We start from the raw sequence: 23,820 nt of genomic DNA on the forward strand, positions 1-23,820 counted from the left end.
TGACAGAGAGAAAGTAGGAGCGGGAAGGGAAGGAATTCTGCACAGTCCCATCCAGACAATGCCTGAAATAATGGTCATCTAAACCAAGGACTACTCTAATCTCACAGAACAGGTCCTTCTGCGAATCTTCCCTCCAGTAGAATGATAGAGCTCCAGACCAGCCTAAGTAAGACTTCCTGTCAGCTGAATAATTGCTACGGAGATGGCATGCCTTTAGTAGCCAACAGCCCTTAATTTCTCCTGCAGCAAAGCAAGAGCAGAGAGTAGCAGTCTGCCAAATACCTGGAGAGGTTGAAGTTACTGGGGTGGTGATTGAGGGTGTGAATTCACTTGTGATGGTTGGGGTGGGTATAGGCGTGGTGGTAATTGTTGTTGACTGCCTGGTTGTAGTGCTGATGGGTACAGTTGTGCTCGTGGTGGTTGAAGCCGCAGTTTGTGTTGGACTCGATGTACTTGTAATCTCACAAGAAATTTCTTGCCACTCACAACAGTTTACCCTGATTTCATAATTATAGCAAAGCTGCCACATAGTTGCATCTTGCTCCTCATTTTTACAGATTAGTCCATATGTAACATCACACTCTACTTTCTGGCCAAGTTCGTCTAAACTCACGTCGGGTTTATCTTTAGCCCTGCATTCAATTTCTTCAGGAGCTTCACATATTTTGTGTCCATGTTCATTTCTTATTGCATCGTAGGTTTCATAGTCACCGCCATCTTCTTCAGGTTTACTAACATCAAACCACTGAGTCCAATTACAGATTAATCCAAAGCATGGAGCTGCAAGAAAAAACAGAGATTCAGCACCTGAACTTACAGAGAACATTCTGAGAAGATTAATTTTGTATTCTATTCCATTAAGGACTAGAACAACACATTGCAACTTGTCATTTATCCAAGATAAGAGAATTCTAAAATTGGTTCTGTATTACCAGGTTTTTCAACAGGTAGCTTTGCATCAAAATAAAATCACCAAGCTGAAGCCTTTAAAGGTCTTTCTTCTCTCTATACTTAACAAATTTTTGCAATTTTAAAAAAATGATTTATTTTCATTTGAAATATATTTTTCTGTAGTAGCTGTCTTTAATTTACTCTTCCTTTAATTGTTCCTTTTACATTTTTTAACAACTTAGTTTTCTATTTAAAACTTACTTGTAATTACTGGAGGGCTTGTAGTGGTAACTGAAATAGAAAAAAAAAGATTACTCCATCATCTGCAAGCTTTAGAAAAAAATATAATAGTAGTTCACAATATCCTAATTATATTTTTCTGCTGAGACTGCTGAAACAATGTCTACTATCCCAGCAGGATACTGAGATGCTAAATGTTTTTCAGAATTAGTAAGGCACCCTGTAGGTTCAAAGTTACTATTTCTCCCATGAGAAGTAAATCAACTCCAAGTGTTAAAAATCTTTCTTAGTGTCATGTGATAAAACTATTCATAAGTATCTCTCTGTGTCAACTATAAGCCCATATACTTCTCCATTCTATCTTTAAAGTATTTTCCTTAAAGAAAATAATTTTTAGATGCGCATCTCTGTAGAAGATTTACCTGTGGTGGTAAGAGTACTGGTAGGAAAGGAGGTTGAAATGGTTGTAGGTGAAGTAGATGTCGGACAAGGATAAGTACTTTCAATAGCTATAGAACCATTTTCTGCACAAATGTATATTATACATATGTTGCCATCCTGTATTTGTGCCACAATTTCACCCACTTCATAACTTGTTCCATTGATGACACAAGCACACCCTGCAAGAAAGAGCTTTACTGTGCAATTTTTCTACTACCAGGTAATAGACAAAGGCAAAATACTTATGGACAAGTAAGCATTGACATGAGTCACGCATGCTCCTTTCAGAGTTATACTTGGAGCTTAGATCGAATACATCACACTAATTTATCTTTGCATTTAGAGGAATATTAAAACATATTTAATAAAGCCTGCATAAAATGCTTGGAAGAACAAACTTGCAAACCAAGTTTTAAAATGTTCTGAGAGAAATAACAACTGCAATTAATTATCTGACACTTTTCTATAATATCACCTCTTCTGGGAGCACAAACTCTTGTAGTGAAACCCATTAGGTTGGATATGGGACAAGGGGAGAAAGAATAAAGGGGTATGAGAAAAAGGTTGAACAAGAAGTATTAGCGGCAAGGTTCAACAAAAGTGCTGCCCAATTTTCCTTGGCCACAACTTTCATTGCACTGGAAAGAATGATTGCAAATCTGTGAAGTCTTTTGCAGAGACAGACATAGCAGGTGTATGCGTTTTTTTCTTTTTATCTGTAGAAAAACCCAAACGTTATTTACCTGGGATTGGTGTACACTGTATTGATCCTGAAGGGCCACAGACACTAAAAGCAAAGTTTTCAAAAATTAAAAGATTGCAGATGTTTTACGGCACCTGCTAGCAGAGGCAAGAGCACAGAAATGTAGAAGTTTGTCACCTGATCTTCATTCATACTACCGGATATTTTTACGGTTGTAATATTTTCCAATATTGCCTATCACCATTTCATTCTTCAAGTACATCTTAAAACTAACACGAACCACTTTGTGTTGCAAGTTGTAATAGTCCAATAATAACAACTGTTTTTCAGAGCAGTGAACTTATAGCTAGATCAGGGTTTTGTTGTCTCCGGTCACCATGTAGAGTCATAGCTGTCAGTGCTATCATTAGTAAGGCTCTAGGAATGAGTGGTTAGGACTCAACTATCTCTTTAAGGGCTAGTACAGATCATTTCAGGTTACAGTGATTTTGAAATCCCAGTTTTGAGCGAGAATGCAAGGCAGAGTAGCCCTTCTCTTCCCAAAGAGCCATAAGAATCAAAAAGTTGTTCTAGAGACACACCCAGATTTCATGCCATTTTATAATTTATGATGCTTCAAAGAGTATATTTAATGCATTTGCTAATATACTTAATATAACCATCCTATCAGCCTGAAATCTGAATTATTATGGATTTGGAAAATTATGACTGAAAAGTTTAGAATCTGTATGTATTGTAAATGCAGCATTTTTTAAGTCTCAACTGGAATAAACAGCATTGTTCCTCTGATTTGTACAGGTAAACACTAGAATATACGAGCTCTTCAGTTGAAGTTGCATCTCTATTTGCTTGAGGCCCGGTAAAGTAAATGAGAGGCTTAGCATACATAAATTCTTTCATGAATTACTGCAAGTGTCTTTGCATTTTTAATATACCATTTTGTACAGTTCTCTTCTGTGGGTATTTCAGCCCCAGGGGGAACATCAATTCCATTGATGTAACACCAACATTGATCTTCAGTCACACATTCCTTTGTCGCTTCATTATAAATAGGCTTGTCCTTAGGGCATCGGGGGTAGCAACCTGTTGATGACAAGTAGAACGGTACACATGATGAAGAAAAAGTATAAAGAATTAACTCAATGATAGGATACCTTCTGAAGGTAAGTGATTCTCACTGAATTAAGCATAGCGAAAGAAATGGAAAATTTCCAATTCACATTAATCCTTGGACAATCAGTCTTTCCAAATGACTTATATCAAACAGTTCTCATTGATAATACTGTGGTGAGGAGGATTAAATAAGAGTTTAGCCATGAAAACTAGGGAAGTTGTTTTTTCCAAATTCAAGATTTTGGAGAAACCCCTGATTTATATTAATTCATATGAACAGCTAGTAATTTTAGGACAAAGAAACATCCTGATATTTCTATAGATATTGAAATGTGATCAGTATATCAATAATACTTCTGTGAAGACAGAAGTGGATTCATTAACAAACAAGTTTTTCACTACATTTATTCAAACACTAGACCTTGTTTATGTGCTTTTAATAGACCAGGTATCTTCACACCAAACAGATAATTTATCTGCATTTTTCCGTACCCTTGGCCAGTGACCCAAATCCCACCTGCAAGGGGTTAATTGTCTGTCAATTCTCATTACATTTTTCATGTAAATATACTTAAAAAAATCATTGTGTCCTACTTCCAAACAAACTCTCATAAAATCCAATTCTTAATTACATAAAGTCCTCTTTATACTGTACTGGAGTTCTAAATAGCCTATAAATCAAACGACCATGTAAATTAACTGGTACTTAAAAGTCACTTCACACTGCCAGACTGTACTAAAGATGTCCTAACAAAAGTAAGTGTGCTCTGTACTTCCACTGAATATAAAACCCAAAAATAATTTAGAAAGGTATTTGGATATATAATAAGCTGCCTTCTGACACTTTCCAAATCTTTCTAACAATGTAAAACAATCTATTCCAAAACACAGAGTTAACTTTTTTTTTTTAAATATTTTTGTTAGTTTTTTGTTTGGGTTTTGGTTTATTTGTTTGTTTGGGTTTTTTTTGTTACCAGCAGTTCAAGGATTATAATAGCAAAGTCAAACTCTGGGCATTTCTTTCCAATCCCTAAACTGGAGATAACTGTTTCCAGTCCAGACCAAAAAGACAGTGTGAGCAAAAACATGGCTGTTTTCTCCGAATTTATCATGTAGTAAACCAGAAGATATTTGTAAAGTCTTGGATCATTGCAGTCTCCAATATAATATCTACAAATGAAATACACTAAAAATGGAGGTAGCGCCCAGTAGCCCTCTGACAACATTTTGTGGTCTCCATTAAGAATCTAATATATAGCAGCATTGGTGTCTCCGATATCAAATATATTTTCCATTGTAAAGATAGGAGGATGCTGCACATTAATCTAATAAAGTCAAGATGGATCTGCTGCATAAAGAATGATAAGGTTAAAAACCCCCAGCTATCAGTACTCGCTTCTTTGCCATGTAAAAGATTTTCCTTCTTTTGGAATGCCCTTCAGATGGGATGCAAAATAGCAGTGGTGTAATAGACTTCCATGTTTCGGGATATTACCTAAGCAGAGACCTAGTTTTATGGCTCACAGCAATGTAACTATCACCCACTGATGCAAATAAACAATAAATTACATTATAGGAAACATCTATGTAAGACTGGAGACAAATTGAACACAACAGATTTAGGAACATCTTGCCAAGCTGGCTGACCATTCCATATTCGTTAAATGATACTTGGAGAAAGTTACACGAAATAAAACACAAAAATGGCAAGGAATTTATTACCTTCCAAGTATGGTACTGAAAAGTTGGTGCTGACATTATTAATTATCCTGCAGGTTGTGATATTGCTGCCACATGGCTCATAGTGCCAGTCACACTCATTCCGAGGGTTGTAGTAGTCACAAAATATCGCTGATGAGAAAAAAAGAGAAGCTGATTAAAACATGGTTGCCAGAATGCACCTCTGATCAGGTATTTAAAGGTACAAGCTAAATGAATCTACATGTTAAGCCAGTAAAATTTCTCTTGAAGTATAGGACCTGGACTTTCTTCTACTATACTTAAATACAGGATACATCAAAATTTGGGATCAAAACTCTGGGGCCCAAGATTTTCATATTAAACACTCAAGCTGCAGGGCGAAAAAGTTTGATTCAAATGACAAAAAAAATAAAGAATTAATGTTAATTTTAAATTAAAATTAAGGGCAAATTTCAGAGAGTTTTCTTCTTCCCTAGCTTACTTCCCTTAGTAAACTCCTAAAAACCCTGGCAGTATATTCAAAATAGTTCTGCACTTGTGTATCACAAGGCTGAGAGTTACCTCCAGCAGGACAAGATCAAGCATATGAGACATTATAGACACAACTTAAAACAGAATTCAGCTTAGATGACTATGGACAGAGAAAGGAGCTTTTATAAACTTATATATCAGAGCTGACTGAAGCTTATAACTTCTGTTTCACTTACACTTAAAAACTACAATTAGCCTTAATTCTGAATCAGAACGAGTTTTTTAAATAAAAAAATTTTACTTTTCTGCCACTTAGAATCTCAAATCTTTGATTTTAAGGACTTTTGCAGGAAATATTTATTTAAATATTATTTTACATTGTTTTGTGATATAGTGGTATGAGCATTAGCACCACTAATGGACACTCCTTAATATACTCAATACACATTAGGTTCATCTACACAGGACTACATCTATATACTTTTGCTAAAATAAAATTCTGAATAATTTGAAAAATGAGAGAGGAGAAAGATAACAGGAGTTGCAGTTCACCAAGTATCTAGCAAACTGGAATGATTACTTGAAACCTAGTAGAAGACAGAGGAGAGGGAGAGGGAGAGGGGAGAGAAAGGAAAAGAAAAAAAGAAAAGTCAGGCTGAATAAAAGATAATTAAAATTTACAAATTTAAGAGGTCTGTTTGTTCCCTGATACACTGCAAAAACAAATTGCATTGCATAGCCAGCACAGCCTTGCAGTGATAGTACTAATGATTTATTTGATAGGCTTTCTGACAGCAGCCAGAAAGATAGTTATGTTTGACTGTTACTCACGGCATATATCAGGAGTTCTCCAGAAAACACAGGCCTGAGCCTTGGTACATTCTTGAGCATATGCAGCAACTGCAGAACAGAAGCACTCACAGTCTCCACCACTGTCACAAGAGCAGGCATCATGAACACAAGCTTCATAGAAAGGATTTGGGTCCACCTGTTGGGGAAAGAAATGATGCTTCAGTTCATCTCCAAATTAGTTTTCAAATTAGTAAGCTTGAGAGATCTCTTGAGATATAGGAGTTGAGCTGGGCAGGAATGAGACTGTTGCTAAGAATTACCAAATCACAAACACACATCATAGGCTTTAAGCTGCTTAACGTATTTTGGATGACAATAGACTTAAAGTAATATAGTATCTTCATAATTTGCTATGACTGAAAAAATAAAATAAGAGTCCTTGGCAGTGCCCACATTTTCTAACAAAGTTCCATTTTACTGCTCTCAAAATGAAGCTGGATTGATGTCAACAAAATCTTATCTTCCAGCAAGTTTTGTCAGCCAAGTGGTAAGCAATATCAAAAAGGCTGCACGTCACAGCAGATACGAAGCAGAGAATTTTGTGGTTGTCAGTTTTTGTTGTTTATTCAATGACACATAGGCAAAACATTTCCACTTTTTTGCCTGGGACTTTCCACTTTTCCACTTTTTTGCAAGAGGAGAAACTCAGACTGGATTTTAGCTGCTGAAGGAACCAACACAGAAACATGTATTAAGTTAATTAAATTAAAAATTCTTTGTGACTTTTCCACTCTGAGTTAAAAACAAACTATTGTTAGTATTACCATACTTCAGGAAAGAGACAAGAAATAGAGAGGAGTGCTCTCTGTGCACTGTGCTCTGGAAGCTGTGGGCCTGACATAGTATATACTATGACAATTTGGAGGCACAGTACTAGCAGCTAAGCCTGTCCAAACTGAATGATGTCAGTGGGTTCCAAGAAGACGCCTCTGTGGGTTGAATATTACAAGGAGTAGTGGTCTCTTCAATAGCCATCTTTCAAGTATAGTACACATTTCTGTCAGAAGACAGGCCTGATGATGGCAAGGCCTTTCAGAACTGAGAGTGCTGACAGTCTCAACTAGAGGTGATGCAACTGCAGCACACACGACCTATTCAGGCTAGATTTACGAAGTTAGCTTGCACAGCAGTAGCAGTGAAACTACGGTGATGAATATGGGCTTCTACAGCTGGGGCTGGCACCACCACTGACACAGTTCCGTTGCCACAGATACTCAAACTGTTTTGACTAAGGCTACCTGAAATGTGCTGACACATGTAGCTGTAACTGAAGACTTAATTGAAGGTCACTCTATTTAACCATCTCTTCATTTCCGATGGTCTCTCTGCTTCTGCAGTAATAGAAATGCACTGTGCTGCCCCATCACTCACTGCCTTCCACAAACCTTGGATTGACAAATTTTAAAGACTTCACTCCGGATGATGCTGCATTCTTTCTCTGCCCAGGACTTCCGATGTGGTTTCACATCACAGGGCTTAATTTCTTCTGTGACATCCGGGCACATGGAAGACTGTTTCCAGGAATTTCCAAACATCAGAGCATTAGTCTCCTGCAGGCCACTCCTTGTTGTAAAGTCATTGTTAGACTTGTCATCAAAGTTGCCACACAGACCACACACTTTGCCCTGGAAAAGAAAATTAACATATCCACAGCTTTTAAATATACCATAGAAGTGAGAAACAGACTCTAGTAAAGTAAGGGCAAAACACTGACATTAAAAAGGACAACAGACTCTCCGTGTAAATGACATATTTTCATCTTCCAAATCATTTGTACAGAAATTAAGCCTTTATTTGTCTGTGTACTCAGCAAACTATTCAGTTGCCATGTCTTCCCTCCTTGAAACCAATTATACACCTAGTGTATTACCACATCTCTGTGATGGCTCTTCATCTAACTTATAACACTAAAGAGTGGCTAAGTCTCTTTCAGTTGAGAAGAATTAATTTATTTTCCATTATTCTCAATCTATAACAACCAGTTATTAATATAAGCCTGAGGGAATTTCATTACGCTCAAAACTGTTTTTATTAGAAGCTTTTAACATAACGAGCACCACTTCTTCATCCATGGAAGAAAAATAACAAGGACTCATTTTTCCCGAAAGAAAGAATTTAGCGACTCGCCCACAATAGTGAATTTTTGGTAGTGCCATTTAAGGTACATCAGCCTCCTCAAGTAACAGTATGTCCCCGTTTTTACAACCCCGCACCTCCTCATTCAGTCCAATGAATTCAGTACTCTGTAATTCAGCACGATTTTCAGAAATCAGAACCATCTCCATACATTGCACGGGGAGTTCGGTTTTAACTCAGGGCTGAGATTTCATGCAGTTTCCAAGTGCATGTACAGTCAGTTCGCATCCCCTAAATTACTTTGGATGCTTGGCTCAATATTCACTAAGTCAGAATGCCTTAGACATTTAGCTTTTTTGCAATCATATGCTATGCATCTTCTGCAATGCATTGTGATGGACTGTAAGGAACTCCAGTAGCACCTCTGCAACTGTGATAGTAATAATGCAAGCTAATCATTAATGTGCAGAGGATTTATGAAGTCAGAAGAAAAGAACATTTATGTTTTCTTATCTCATTTATCTATTCATACTACTACTTTAAAAAAAAGACAGACAGGTCCTAACTTTGTAATCAGGTGTCAGCTTGATGAAAACAGTAGTCTTCTTATCCCAGATCAGCATCACTCCATTGCTAGCCTCAATAACAAGGTAGAGGCCTACTGTCCTGTTCCAATAACGCACATCATCACCAACATCTCGCTGAATTTCTTTATAATCTTTGTTCTCCAATTTCAGTTCAGTTTTCTGAAAGATAAAAAGAGCAATATTATAACACTAACTTTTATGATGAGACAAAATATTAGATACTCGTAACAATAAAACTCATTCTGAAACCAATAGTTCAAAGTCTGAGATGACTTTCCAAGATGACAGAAAGTGGTGTAGTATCTTCATTCAAGAGAGGTTTCAGTACCTGAGAATCTACACCTTTGCAGATTAATTTGATAGGGCCTCTAACCTTTACTTGATACAGCTGCTTTTAGGGATGTGGCTTTGGAGCATTACTTTTTTTGAAATACTTTAATACTGATATATACTCACTGAGTATCCTTACTCACCCCTAGAAACATTTTAATAGCCTTTGAGCAAGTGACTCCTGTAGTTCCACAAGGGACATTTTCTGTGATGATGCTGAACGAGCTGCTGGAATTTTTGTCACCACAAAAATCCTATTGAAAAAAGAAAAAATTAGCATAAGAAAATTAGGTAGAATATTTAATTTTTACTTCACTCTCATAATAATTACAATCATTTAAATCTCCACAATGTATAAATCATTACTGTTGCTTCATGTGTGAAATCCTACATGTATTTTTAAAGACACACAAATATATACACATACATCTCTGCATACATATAAACAGTTAATACAGTCTCATGTGTGGCAAAATCTGGGAAACAAATGATACAATAAAACAAAATGAGGAATATATCTTTAAGCATCTCTGTTTAATAAACTTAGAATTTTGATTTCTTTCACAACTGATAATAAGCTGTTAGCTCTCTCTATAAAATAGTCCTGTTACACACAACTTATGGCCACTGTATCAGGAAAAAAACATATTCACACAGCTTGCCTGCAATGAAAATACAGAATTTATCTTGGCAAAATGTGTAAACAGTGATGGCAGGCAATAAGGAATGACAAAACCAAAGAGGAAAGTGGATCTTCAGGGTAATCAGACGCCATTTCAGTCCTCCAGATGAGCATTACCTGAGTAACCACATATTCACAACTCCCATCAAAGTCATAGAATTTTCCATCAAAGGTGATATAATGGCCACTTCCATATATGATACAAGTCCCATAGCACACATCTTCAGTGCAGCTCCAAACCCCTTTTTGGCAGGTACTAGAAGAGAGCAGAAGAGTTGAATTTTCAGATCTCAGTAAGAGTATGCTGTTTGGAAAACTACAGAACAAACCAAGCACTTATCTGATACAACGTGATAATGTGCACAATACCCATTTCAGTGTTACAGAGTGTCTTAAGTCTCAACTTCAACAGTTTAGCCTGGTTTTAAGTATATCTCATGATTTTTAACTCTGTCTAGCTACATTTTTTAGATCTGATAGCATTCATATTTTAAAAATGAATGCACTTTCCCAATAAGAGATCCTCACTGAAAGCAGAGGCAGCTATTACCCCAATATTTTCAGCACAATCTGTGTTTCCTCAGATAGCAAAAAATACACCTGAAAATAAAGGTCTATACTTGCAGCTACTGCAGCCACTCTAGTATATAAGCCTAGACATGACTATTAATTTACAGCATAGAATATATTCTAGAAGACAGTAAGAAATTATAATTTACCAGGTGTTGCAGTCCACTGTTATCTTCTGTCCAGAAGAATACCACTGGTTGTTATGAATGCATGGGCAGTCTTTCTCCTCAACACAGCCCCCTTTCCCATCATCAAATAGACCTTCAGGACACACACAGCCTGAGATACACTCTGCCTGGAACTAAGGAATATAAGGAGAAATTGTTACTTTATGAAAAAGCACTGCATTTTAATTCCATTTCTTCATAAGCACTCTAGTAAAAACTGCATTTATAACGAAACAGCCTAATAAGTTCTAAAAACTTCTAAGTTTTTTTTTTCCTAGGTTTCTAATGTTTTTCTTTTCTTTTTTGATTGTCTAAGAACCCAAATCGTATTTCACTTGGGAGGTATGACTCTGAAGGCACAATAAAAAGGAGACAGAAACCATAAGGGGAATCATCACGAAAGTGGCAACAGAGTAATAGAATCGGGAGAAAAGAAACGAAGATTAAACCAAAAAGAAATAAACTGTTAGTTACAACTGCATTTCTGTGTTGCCCTGTGGCATTTAAAGAACACAGAATAAAGGAAACATGACATGGAGAAAAACTCAATACATACATGATCAGTTCGAGGAGTATGACAGCTAAGTTGTACAGGTGTTAGTGAAGTCCACTTTGGGGATGTGTTGCAGTCAAAGTACATCTTGTTAGAAGAACATTCTGTTGCATCTGAAAGGTACACGGTTGGTTTAGACGAATCAAGAAAAGGCAAAAGAAATGTGTGTGAAAGGTGATAGTTACCGAGACAGAAATCTCAGGGTATGTCTAACCTTATGAAAAAAAGAGGCTTGGTAAAGACAGAACAAAATGAAAATGCGTAGCTGTTTCACATAAAGAGGAAAAACAAACACAAAAAACAAATAAGAGGAGAATTGAAATGGAAAGTGTATGTTTGGGTTTGGAGGTTGGGTTATGGTTTTCATTTTATTTTACTTTATAGAATGTCACTTACTTTTTATACTTATTGTCACTGAAGTACACTGGACCTTTGCATTTCGGCAAACACTGGAAAAGTAGTGAAGGAAGTAGAAATTAAAAAAAAAGTAAGCTCACTGTCTTCAATTTAAATCTAAGGATTTGTTTATATAAATTCGAGAGTGTTTATCAGAGACATGCTGCATAACTTCTACTGATATTTCAAGGTGAACTCTATTGAAGTGCACTCATGAATTTTCACTTGGAGAAAAAGTGTAGCAAGTTTTTAGGCATAATGCACAGACATATTATGTTTTAAGGAATGACATATGTTCTATTAATCCTTAATACTATGCTTTTTGATAACTCAGGAAATAGATAATAATGGAACAGATAATAATGATAATTTAAATCAAAGCCTTAATTTGGATACACAGTATATTGTCCTGCCTATTCAACTCATATGCTGCAAATTTGTTGGCCTGTATGTTTCATACACCAGATGAGAGAAGGAAGTGTTTCACAGTTTGCACTGATGATTCATGCAGCAAACAGTTGTCAGAATTCATGATAAAAAAAATACCAGAATCATGAAAGTTGCTTTCAAAGGCCTATGTTACAGTAAATGTATATCAAGGGGACCTTCCTCCAGCAGAAAATACAAGCAATCTGTCTCTGACAGAAAAGGAAACAATGACATAACACTATAGCTGGCCTTTTATCTTCCTTTTAGCCCCCTGCTCAGCAAAGCCCTATTAACAGTGCAGTTTCAGAGTAACATTTATCTCCGAAGGCCAGTACTGACACCTCCCGATAAAGCTGCACTTCTCAATTATTAATAAATTACATTGCAACAGCACGATGCTTTGCTCAGCATAAAGATACTGTGAACCGTATTACAAATGTTCGTTAAAGCACCAAAAAAAGCTAAGCAGCTTACACCTAATAAGGAAATTTTAAAAGGGCTTTTATCCTCACAAACAAGAAGCCACAATAAAACATACCAACGTTCTCCATCTTTTGTGACATATTGCCCTGGTTCCAGGTATGATCCCTTGTAATAACATGGGCACTTGGAGATGGGCACACAGGTATCCTGGTTATCCAAGTATGTATTATATGGGCAGCCACAGCCATCCACAGGAGCAAAGTCTTGCAAGCAATGCTTTTCACCATCAGCAAGGGAATGACAAGTTTGCTGGCACTTTGTAAGGTTGTAAAGGAAGATTTGATTTCCTGGGCAGGCAGACACTTCACTACCTGGAGGGAAAATAAACAAACTGATAAATAAGGGATGCAGGATAGACAATTTAACCTTGACATTTCCATTTTGGTTTCTTTCACTGTGCAGCATGTAATGGTAAAAACACTCCCCTGGATTTTATTAAAGTACAAAAATATCATGTTACAAGTAATGCTAGCCTAACTTTGTTTACTAGTTGAAGACTTCTTTTTAACTGCTATTAATTGTTTCTACTTTCATACCTATATTTGTTTCACACACTGATAAACAGAAAGAGTGCACAATATAATAAACTCCTAGTCTCAACAATACTGTACTGTTAATGAAAAGCAAGCAAAATAATAAACACTGATAAGCAAAGACAATGTAAAAGCCATGATGGCTGGAATTCCGTTAGTCAAAGATAGAAACAGCATTATTATTTAAATGGAGGAAAGAAGGTGAAAGTGAAAAATACTGCTTTCTGCTTCTAAATATCTCACGAACAAATGACAACTAAAGAATTTAACATGAATAAGTAAACATTATAAGCATTGTCTCTTTTAAGTCTATTAGACATTTCTAAGATACTCCAAATCCCTTAACATCACTGACAATCAAATTCAGAGACAACCCACTTATTTCCCATGGCTAATTAATTCCATGGAGATTACAGTTCCACTACTTACTGCAGACACTTTTTCTCCAGCCTCCCAGTATGATCCCTTTGAAAGCACAGGCTCTTGAGTAAGAGGACAGGGCAGCACACAAGCATTCTTCATTGTCTTCACAGAGGCAGGTGTCATATTTACATTTCTGAAAAAAGAATGAAAGGGTCAGTAAGCCCACAGAAAACCAATTGGAAATTTCAACTCCGTTGCTATGAAATATTGTGTATTCTTTTTCTGATCTTTTATTAATTCCCATGATCAGAGAAAAATGAAAGTAACAGACAAAGACCAGAGACTGAAAGGGCTGCTTCATTTCATATACAACGAAAATGTTTGGATGCTTATCCTAACCTAAACCAAGCCTCTTGAACCTTTAAAAAGTAGCCAGCCTCCCAACATCACATTTCTTAAAGGACTTTGATACCATTCTTTCTCAGTTACAACTTAGAAATGCAGAGATACATAAAAATTAAAAATCATAATGGCAAAATGTTAACCAGATCTATGAAGATCAGACTGAGTTCCAGATGTGAGCAAAGACTTAGTAATTTCTTCATTTTTTCTCAGGTAAGCCTCATGTACTTGATGACAGTAACATGTCAACAGTGACGAGTACAGGGGAAAAGGAAACCATGGAGATTCTGGCATGAAAATTATTTGGTGTCACATTCCAACCAATACAGGAAACTTAATAAATATTTACTTTTTTTTTTTTCCTGACTTAATAACAACCAATGTGTAAGGGTAGACAAACTTTCTGTGCACATTTGCATCTCTTGAAACTTCCTTCCAGTTCAAATATCCAATCCAATAAAAAAGTACATTAAATACAAAAAATAAGAAACCAGAAGAATATATTTGTCTTTTTCTTCAACAGCCCTCCATAAGAATCTCATCATAGGAGATACTTTGGATGCATGCTATGCTGCCTCAATTAATCACTGCAAAAACTTCACCAGCTCTTATGGGTAAGTTACTCAGTAATGTCTCAACTATTTAACAATTATAAATGTCTACAGTCATTCATCTGAAATAAAGCAGTACTAAAAAAAGTGTAAGATTACAATACCTTATAGTATTCTGAAGGATCAATGGTTAAGTGACATTTTGCAAAAGGACCCTCCGAGTTTTTCAGCAAAGAACACCAATGCTCAGCATAATTTGCTGCAAAAAAGGAGAAAAATGAAATTAAATCATTATATTCACTTAGCTTCTTTCCATGTCTAGTTATGCTGTCACGTAAATGCAATGCAACAATACAAATGAGAGAACTGTGTGCACTTTGGGGAGTGGAGAAGCTACATGCAATCACTGCACATATATTTCTATTCTCTGATTCAGTTATTTAGCAGTAGACACACAATCATAAAATTAAAAACCGTATCTTACTGCTGCAACTTGTCTACATGGAATTGTGATAGCCCTTTCCATTTGGGGACCATAAAGCTAAGTTAAACATAGGGAGAAATAATACTAGGAAATACAAGCTGCCTTTGCAGATAATATAAATTAATAACCTTGCTTCCCTATCTACCAGCTCAGGTTTCCTCTACAATCACTCCCTAAACTTTCACTTCAATTTGATGGGAAATCAGTGCTTATATGTACACATGCTTGCAGAATTTAATTATTAATTTAGCAGTCCTCTAAAAAAAACTCAATGCCACACTACAACTCTTACACGTCTCTTGCAGTTGTATACAGCAAATGCTGCTCATTCTGGCAGAAGCCAACCATCTGACTTCTTAGTGTGCTTACCACTTTCAATGCTGAGACTGCAGGGGTCTTCTAGCTTTTCTACCTGGTCTGTACAGGTAGACTGAGCTTTCCATGTGTTAGCAAAGGCAGATCCTGTAGCTTCTACCAACCCACTGGCTGTTTTAAAGTCATCACCTTCCATTCGATTAAAGTTTCCACAAAGACCTATTGAAAAAGAAGGTAAAATTTTTACTTAATTATTACTCATTCTCATTCTAAAAGGTCAAAGGGAAAGGGACAACTGATCAAAAACATTAGAAACAGAAGTTCATACAGCTCATTATTCCACCTCAATATTAACACATACTATAAGTACTGAAGATTTAGGAGCCCTATTTTAAACTTTTAACCTCTTGAGAAGAAGTCTTCATGGAGATACCTCTGCCTCAGGAGATCACCACCCTAACCTGTATTTTTTGTGCTTTCTGATGATATTAAAACCAGAAAATGCAGTACAAGTCTTGTTTTATGGATAGTTAAAAATTAAACTCAATACAAAAGTAAGGAATATTCTAAGAAATGTTCATGTACTGGCACCGGAGTAGTAGGTCACTTCAATATGAAATACTAAAAATGCATTTCTAGTTTGCTTGAGTCAATTCTCTTCCAGTGTTTTGGTTTCTGCTTTTAGTTTCCTTCTCTTGAATCAATAAGTAGCCTGAATTATCACTCATTTAAAGAATACATGACTCTTCAGCTGTGGAATAGCATGGCTTTGCTTCCCATTTCAATAGACACTTGCCTTGAAGTTTTCCTTGAACTGATTGATCTGCAGTGGCAAACAGCTGCATGACTGGAAACAACTGGATCTGCAGCTGAAGCCCAAAAGAAGTTTGTACCACGAGGTAGTAGGAAGATGGCTTGAATATTGAAAAGCTGGCTGAAAGACAAAACACGAACTGTGCAGTAAAGACACACATAGACTGCCAAAATAAACATTTCTTATTAGATTCTAAGGTACCGTCTCCCATGAAAACTCTGAGATCGGATCAAATCAATAATTTTTTTCCTCTAAAAATTGCTGGCCAACTAGATAGAACGCTGGTCCCCACTAACTTAACAAGCTGATTATCTATAATGACTCATCCCTGGGATCAGAACCTAATTCAGATTTTCTGCAATACAGCTTCAATGCTAACTCATTAATGCTGAGCAATCTGAAGAGCAACAGATTTTCTGAGAAAGTATTATCCCAGCACTGTTGCATACAGTAAGTAATAGACGTGTCTCTACAAGCCAATATGTAGCTAAATACTATTATTAATAAAATATTAGATGTTTATACATAAGTTAATCAAGCCATTATAGAAAAAACAGCAGAACTGACATACAAAATCAGCATAGTGGAGGAACAGGGCTTCCTAATTAGAATCACAGAATATCTCAAGTTGGAAGGGACCTGTAAGGATCATCGAGTTTAATTCCTACAGGACTACCTAAAACTAAACCATAGGACTAAGAGCATCATCCAGACACTCCTTGAACTCTGACAGGTTTGGTGCCACAACCACTTCCTCGGGGAGCCTGTTCCAGTGACTGACCACCTTCTCAGTGAAGAACCTTTTCCTAACATCCAATCCGAACTTCGCCCAACGCAGCTTCGTTCCATTTCCTCTTGTCCTATTGCTGGTCACCAGAGAGAGGAGATCAGCACCTCCCCCTCTGCTGCTCCTCTTGAGGAAGTTGTAGACTGCAATGAGGTCACTCCTCAGCCTTCTCTTCTCTAAACTGAACAATCCAAGTGACCTCAGTCACTCCTCACCAGTCTTGCCCTCGAGATCTTTCACAATCTTGGTTGCCCTCCTCTGGACATACTCTAATAGTTTGATGTCCTTCTTCTATTGAGGCGCCCAAAACTGCACACAGTGCTCGAGATGGGCCACATCAGTGCAGTGTACAGTGGGTCAATCACCTCCCTCGACCGGCTAGCTATGCTGTGCTTGATGCACCCCAGGACACAGTTGGCCCTTCTTGCTGCCAGGGCACACTGTTGACTCATATTCAACTTGCCACCAACTCAAACCCCCAGATCTCTTTCTGCAGGGCTGTTCTCCAGCCTCTTGTCCCCCAGTTTGTACATATAACCAGGATTACCCCACCCCAGGTGTAGAATCTGCACTTGTTACCTGCTCTTGTTAAATTTCATATGGTTAGTGATTGCCTAGCTCTGTGGTCTATCTAGATCTCTCTACCCTTGAGGGAGTCCACAGCTCCTCCTAATTGAGTATCATCAGCAAATTTACTTATAGTACATTTGAATCCTGCATCCAGATCATTTATAAAACCATTAAAGAGCACTGGCCCTAAAATTGAGCTCTGGGCAGCCTTGCTGGTGATTGGCTGCCAGCCTGATGTAAGCCCATTTACTATAACTCTTTGAGCCTAACCCATCAGCCAGTTGCTCACCCAACATATCAAGGACTTGTCTAGCCGTATGCTGGACATTTTGTCCAGAAGGATACTCTGAGAAACAGTATAAAAAGCTTTGCTAAATTCCAAAAAAACATCTACTGGCTAACAAATTTCTTATAGAAAATCTATTATTATATGTCCTATTTCTTTATTTAATCTATTTATTAGATGGTCTATTTTATTGCCTAGAGCACTTTAATCAAAACTTTCAGCTATACACTGTAACTGTTTTTGCACAAGCATTCATGAACGTATCATCCCATGAATACTTGGCCTTTCAGATAAAGGATTACTGTCTTGCAAGTAACTTGCCTTGTGCAGATAGGCCGGTAAACAAGAAGCAACACATACTGTGTCAGTGTGCTGCCTGACCATATCTAAACAGGAGAGATAAAGAAAAGTTCTACATTCCTTTCAAAAGTTACTCCCAGAGCTCACAGCTGATGTCTGATATGACCTTCCCCCAGAAGTTAGGCTCCTAAATTAGGTGATCTGTGTCAGTCTGTGAAAGTGTCTGTCTAAATCCATGGACTATATAAAAAGATGCTGAAGTCTCAAGTCAGCTGGGAAGATGAGAGGGTGCTACACAGTACATCCTTCTTTCCTGCCCTGGTTGAACAGAAAATACAGCAGTTACCTTCTGCTAGGCTTTCTTCCCACAGGAAAAAACAAAAAAAGCTTGAGGAAGAACTGGGGTGGGGTAGATATGTCTGAGCCTCACCATGACTGAGAGCCAGGACATGCCCACACCATGTAGCCAGACTTGGAAAGTGCTCAATATCTCTCTTTATAGGTACGTTAAGTTATCTGCTTAAAATTTAAGCCATGACAATTCCTTTTTCCTAAGCTACATATCAAAGTACATTAAAGATGTATGAAAAAAGTGAAGGGACATTTTTTTCAATCATCTGCTGTATACAGAGTCAGTCTGCCCACGAAATTCTCAGTGATGACTATTAAATAACATTCATCCCCAAGTTGTTCCAAAATCTGAACAAATTTCATATGCTTCTTTTCCACTTTTGCCTCTGAAAAAATACATCTCGATAAGAGAAGTCAGGTGTGTGACACATGACACACAAGGCTATGTCCCTTACCTGACACATGAGGCACGTTCACTGCCATCTCATTCAGTAACACACTGCCATCTGATCTGAAAACCACCACCTGTATAATAGAAAATAGAATCAGTGAGCTTCCAGGTACTGAGAGAAAAAAGAACTAATAAAAAAAAAATTAAGAAGGGAGACATTTTGCACATTTAGACTGTGACTAGAACTTAAAATCTCTGAAAGGAAAAATTTATCTGAAAATTGAATGTGGCAGCAGACCTGCAGGATACAAGCAAGCTTTCGTCTTGCTATTCAGTGTTTCACTTACACCTACAACAATTTACAGCAGTAACAAAATGCTCGTCTCTATCGGGCACTTTGGTTTCAGCAAGTAAAAGAAAATGCTGGGCCTTTAGGACCTATAGCAAGTTCCTATTCCCTATAAAAGCACGTACCACAGCTTCAGTGTAATGGCTTCGTACGATTCTGGCATGGTAAGAAAGCAGTTTGTTAAATTTCCTCATAAAACGCTAGTCTGTACATACAGAAACATGAAATCTCATTTGGTTTTGTTTTGTTCCTGTTATGCTGGCAAGGACATGGAAGACCAGAGACACAGGAGGAAAATTATGTATACATGTATGTAAAATTATGTATAAATATAGTCTAGATATTCCCATAACCAAATAGAATACTAAAGTGAATGAAAATATAAATATTTAAGAAGGCTGGATTGTATCAACATTCTAAGATGGGATCTCTTCTGAAACAGTTGGATCTATAAAATTATATCTGAATAAAGTAAAATACTGTGAGAGGAGGAAGAATGATACCTATTCCCATAACCAAATAGAATACTAAAATATTTATATTTTCATTCACTTAAGAAGGCTGGATTGTATCAACATTCTAAGATGGGATCTCTTCTGAAAAAGTTGGATCTATAAAATTATATCTGAATAAAGTAAAATACTGTGAGAGGAGGAAGAATGATACCCTTACTTCCAGCCAGCCTGGAATACAGTGAGAATCATCATATAGCGCAGAGCAGAGAAGGGAAAAGGGGAAAACGTCGGCTTATTTGAATCTCATCTTTTGTTCAGTTTAGGTCTATTTTGAGTTATCAAGGCTGAAGCCTGAGTTGTTTTTCACAGCCTGAGGCACCTTATCAATCCACAATAGCGACTCCAGAAGAACTACTTATTGCTCCACAGTAAAGGAAATAAACCAGTTTTCAACATATCTAGCAGCAAACTAGCAAAACACTTACATTTTTTTTGTGATCTACTAACAGCACAACAGTCTTCAAACAGGTCTGCCTGTCTCTGGAGCCACAGGGAGCCAGCTCTGCCAGGAGAGCATGACTGTCATTTACAGTACCCTACAATCACAGGGAAATAAATGTCCATTAGTCCAACCAAAAATTTCACAAAATTATTTCCAAAACAAAGACTAAATTCATCAGCCACAATAACAATTACTATACAACTTAGCTATTAAGACCACCATTTCAGCACTGGCTCTGGAAGCTGAACCATCTTTCAAACAAATTCAGTGGTATGGTTTCTAGTTCAACAAGATCTTTGTCGCTCTTTAGAGGAACAGGCACTGGATATTTTAGGGACAGATGAATGAAATAACTTCCTAGCTCCTTTCCCTAGCTGACTGACACCCAGACACAGAAACAGATATTACAGATCTCGCTGAAAGCTTCTAATCCTGAGAACTGACAATTTTTGCAGTCTATCTATCCATGCAGCCAACATGATCCTTCAATTTCTCATATATGAAGGACTCCACTGCATAATGACAGCATACACAGTCTACTATCTGAGTATGTTAGCCACCCATTGCAGTAAGTTTCCAGCTCCCCCCAGGGCTATTACAGCCCATCCTGAATTTTCCAGTACAGCTTTTAGCATTTCTGCCTCCCTCATCCCATAAAAATGGAATAAAACAACAATTCGCAGCTGTTACAGATCAGCACACAGACATTTGTATTTACAGTACAAGAGAAAAGCCCTACAGCACACAGTACCTTGGCCAACACATAGTAACAGTCTCCATGGAAGGTGTATTTCTTCCCATCAAAGGTGGTAATATGGGAACCTCCTTCCACTGAACATGTGCCTGGACACGGTAAATCCTTGCACGTCCATCTGCCTGAATCACAGGTGCTATAAACAGAGAAATAATTAAAAAATGCTTGTAGGTATTACAGGTGCCAAGAGCACTGAAAGCAACTGTATACCTAGCAAACAGCAAGATATCTCCAGGTGTTTTAAAATTGTATCTTTGACCATTTCCTTAAGATTTCCCCTCTGCCATATGCCATAGAAACAAGAAAAGTTTTCAGAAAATTTGTTGTATAAACAGGCAACATAAACATTAAGTTCAGAATGTTTTCAGGAGGTCTCCTATGACTAAGTGAAAAATTGAAAAATGCAGATCTGTATAGTCCGGTTGTCTATACACCATTCAAAGAAAGGTGTATAGACAACCATGACCCTTACCATTCTTCACATTCATTGGTAACATTTTCTCCAGGTGAGTACTCCTTTCCATGGAGTTTGCAGTGGCACTGCCTAGCAGGTATGCAGCCTTTTTCAGTAATATCATCATACACAGTTCCTGTAAAGCACAACAGTAAACTATTCCAGCTCTTTCTGAAATAAGCAATTTCCACAGAGGAGAAACTCTCAGAGGGGGCATGTTCTCAACTTTGCACAGAAAGCAGAAGTTGAGATTATCAAAACTGCGCAGAACATTGTTACTACTTTTTGTAATATAAGACACATGGCAAACACTTTTATCCAGCTTTGAAAACGTAAGTCTATCCATATACAACTACACACAGCTGAAAATCTTAATGTAAGTATATAAGAACAATCTCAGAATTTCACATGTTTAGATTTTCAGCCCTCCTGGCTTATCCTGTAGACTATCATTGTAATCTTTTTTCATAAGTTTGACAGTAAGTCTGAGAATTTCACTCACTGTCCCTCATTATCACACTCTGGGCAAATGATGTTCTTTGTCTCAGAACGACTCAATCTAAAAAGCATGATTTTCTATATATTAGCAGAAGTCCATTTGTTGAGAAGTAAAAAGCAGATTTATTACCTGTTACTGTGTTAATATGATTTAACTATATAATCATTGATTAATTAATCAATTATGACCTCCTTTTTTAAAAACCTTATAATTATGTTCCCCTAGGGGGAAAAATAATGAGTAGCAGTACTAATTTTTAAGATATAATTTAACTATGACCTCCTTTGCCAGAGCTCTTGGGTTTGTTCTGTATACAATAGCTAGAATAACACTTGCCTTCAGGGCAGAAACAACCATCCATGTAGTGTTCCTCACAAAGGTTGCTGATCTCCAAGTGTGAGCAAGCATCCATGCAGGGTGAGCTGCTTTCTCTATAGACCATGGTATCAGGACAGGTCTTGGCTGAAAGAATAGGAAGACACCACCGGTTACTTGAGTGTAAAGTCCATCATTCGTCAGAAACCATAGATCATACCCCTTACTCCCCTCAAGTCAGTGGTGTCCCAAACGAGACTCCATCTGGTAAAGCATGTTTGTCTGTTTCTGAACTGCTTTCTCCGCTTTTTGTATTTCCTTCTTTTGGTTTCGAATAGATCAAATTATCCCAGTCATCTTCAGCATCAGTTTTTTTGTTTCTTTGTAAAATTTATATAAATTTATATAGCTACTTACGGCAAAACTTCTGTGTCCTCCATTCACCCGGTCGGCCACCAGCATGCGAACACTGTCGAGAAAACTCAGAGATGGTGCTGCAGAGGCAGAAGGAGTCCTCATTGCCGTTACATGCACACTTGTCCTGCATGCAGGCTTGGACATACATTTCCAAATTAAGACGTGACCGACAATCAGCAAATGCTGGGGAAGTCAGCAACCTCTCACACTCATCACGCTAAGAAGGAAGAGTAATAATATTTAAGAGATTTGTCAGCATCTGAGCTTCTAGACACTTCCTGTCTTTGTCATAAAAATGTTGTCTTCTGAACAGCAACAGTTATTCAAGAAAGGAAGAAGAAACTATTTGCCCTGGAAGGGACAAAGCCTTCCCATCTCCTCACACACTAACTACCTGTAGCACAAGGATGTCTCCATGTGCCCGTGCAAGAGATGTTCACCACCAGGAATACTCACATGCCCATTACAGCTTGGAAGAGCCTGAGTTTCATCAGGATCTTCACATTTGGCATTGGGTTTGCTGATCTTCTGTAAATTCCCATATGTAATTGAATTGTAGCTTGTAACTATGAGAAAAAAATTACAAAGAGAACTTGCTGAGCCCTCAAAATTGACAACAAGAAACATCTGTTTCCTGGGACTCTACTGATCAAGCAAAACAGTTACTATGGTATCAAATATGCCTGTCAGACACAGGTCTCTGCTCTGAATCATGTTTATCATGTCTAAGTGTGCTTAAAAATTTAAAGTGGTAATGAGAAAAGACGACCAGTAAGGAACAAGATGATTCATCTGGAATAAAATAACCTTAGTCCAGGAATGCAGCACTGGAACATAACGTTTATTCTGGGGCAATCATAAAAATGTCTCAGGTGAAATTTGATCTGCTATGCACAATGCTTATCAGCCTGTCTTCTGTGATAACTGTCAGTATGGTAGGATGATTTACCTCCATTGATAAACTCATTGTAGATTGGAACTCCATTGTAATCCCCACAGAGACCACATGTATGGTTATTAAATTTGTTGTCCAGCTCCACCTACATAATGGAAAGAAAATGAAAAAAGAGAAAAGAATTATCTGGAACATGAAGACATTCCAAAGCAAATATGTTTACTTGAAAGGGAAGTTGCTAAATGACAGAAGTAATAGTGCATCCAAAACTCTTACAGAAGTAACTATTGCAAATGAATTTGTAACAGTTCATAAACACACAGTTAGATGCAAAGTAACACAGAAAAC

General features: G+C 37.3%; 1 protein-coding gene across 1 annotated transcript in view; it reads right to left on the reverse strand.

Moving 5' to 3' along the window:
• Positions 1 to 282: 282 nt before the first annotated feature.
• The window catches only part of LOC104157062 (mucin-2-like), a gene marked incomplete at its 3' end in the record, with an annotated part of 28,613 nt that continues 5,075 nt past the window's right edge, over positions 283 to 23,820 (reverse strand). The window contains exons 4-30 of the mRNA XM_009705607.1: positions 23,527 to 23,617; positions 23,034 to 23,143; positions 22,578 to 22,794; positions 22,182 to 22,307; positions 21,365 to 21,482; positions 20,890 to 21,028; positions 20,122 to 20,232; positions 18,897 to 18,966; positions 16,130 to 16,267; positions 15,388 to 15,552; positions 14,699 to 14,793; positions 13,644 to 13,774; positions 12,741 to 12,992; positions 11,774 to 11,826; positions 11,381 to 11,490; positions 10,807 to 10,958; positions 10,205 to 10,343; positions 9,549 to 9,659; positions 9,055 to 9,234; positions 7,798 to 8,037; positions 6,392 to 6,548; positions 5,111 to 5,239; positions 3,211 to 3,358; positions 2,316 to 2,359; positions 1,554 to 1,751; positions 1,153 to 1,182; positions 283 to 780 (exon numbers count right to left, since the gene is read on the reverse strand). Coding sequence (XP_009703909.1) covers positions 283 to 780; positions 1,153 to 1,182; positions 1,554 to 1,751; positions 2,316 to 2,359; positions 3,211 to 3,358; positions 5,111 to 5,239; positions 6,392 to 6,548; positions 7,798 to 8,037; positions 9,055 to 9,234; positions 9,549 to 9,659; positions 10,205 to 10,343; positions 10,807 to 10,958; positions 11,381 to 11,490; positions 11,774 to 11,826; positions 12,741 to 12,992; positions 13,644 to 13,774; positions 14,699 to 14,793; positions 15,388 to 15,552; positions 16,130 to 16,267; positions 18,897 to 18,966; positions 20,122 to 20,232; positions 20,890 to 21,028; positions 21,365 to 21,482; positions 22,182 to 22,307; positions 22,578 to 22,794; positions 23,034 to 23,143; positions 23,527 to 23,617 — 3,952 coding nt within the window. The remainder of the gene's footprint in view (positions 781 to 1,152; positions 1,183 to 1,553; positions 1,752 to 2,315; positions 2,360 to 3,210; positions 3,359 to 5,110; positions 5,240 to 6,391; positions 6,549 to 7,797; positions 8,038 to 9,054; positions 9,235 to 9,548; positions 9,660 to 10,204; positions 10,344 to 10,806; positions 10,959 to 11,380; positions 11,491 to 11,773; positions 11,827 to 12,740; positions 12,993 to 13,643; positions 13,775 to 14,698; positions 14,794 to 15,387; positions 15,553 to 16,129; positions 16,268 to 18,896; positions 18,967 to 20,121; positions 20,233 to 20,889; positions 21,029 to 21,364; positions 21,483 to 22,181; positions 22,308 to 22,577; positions 22,795 to 23,033; positions 23,144 to 23,526; positions 23,618 to 23,820) is intronic.

The sequence above is a fragment of the Cariama cristata genome, unplaced genomic scaffold (genome assembly GCF_000690535.1).
Source record: "Cariama cristata isolate BGI_N322 unplaced genomic scaffold, ASM69053v1 scaffold9038, whole genome shotgun sequence".
NCBI classification, from domain to species: Eukaryota; Metazoa; Chordata; class Aves; order Cariamiformes; family Cariamidae; genus Cariama; species Cariama cristata.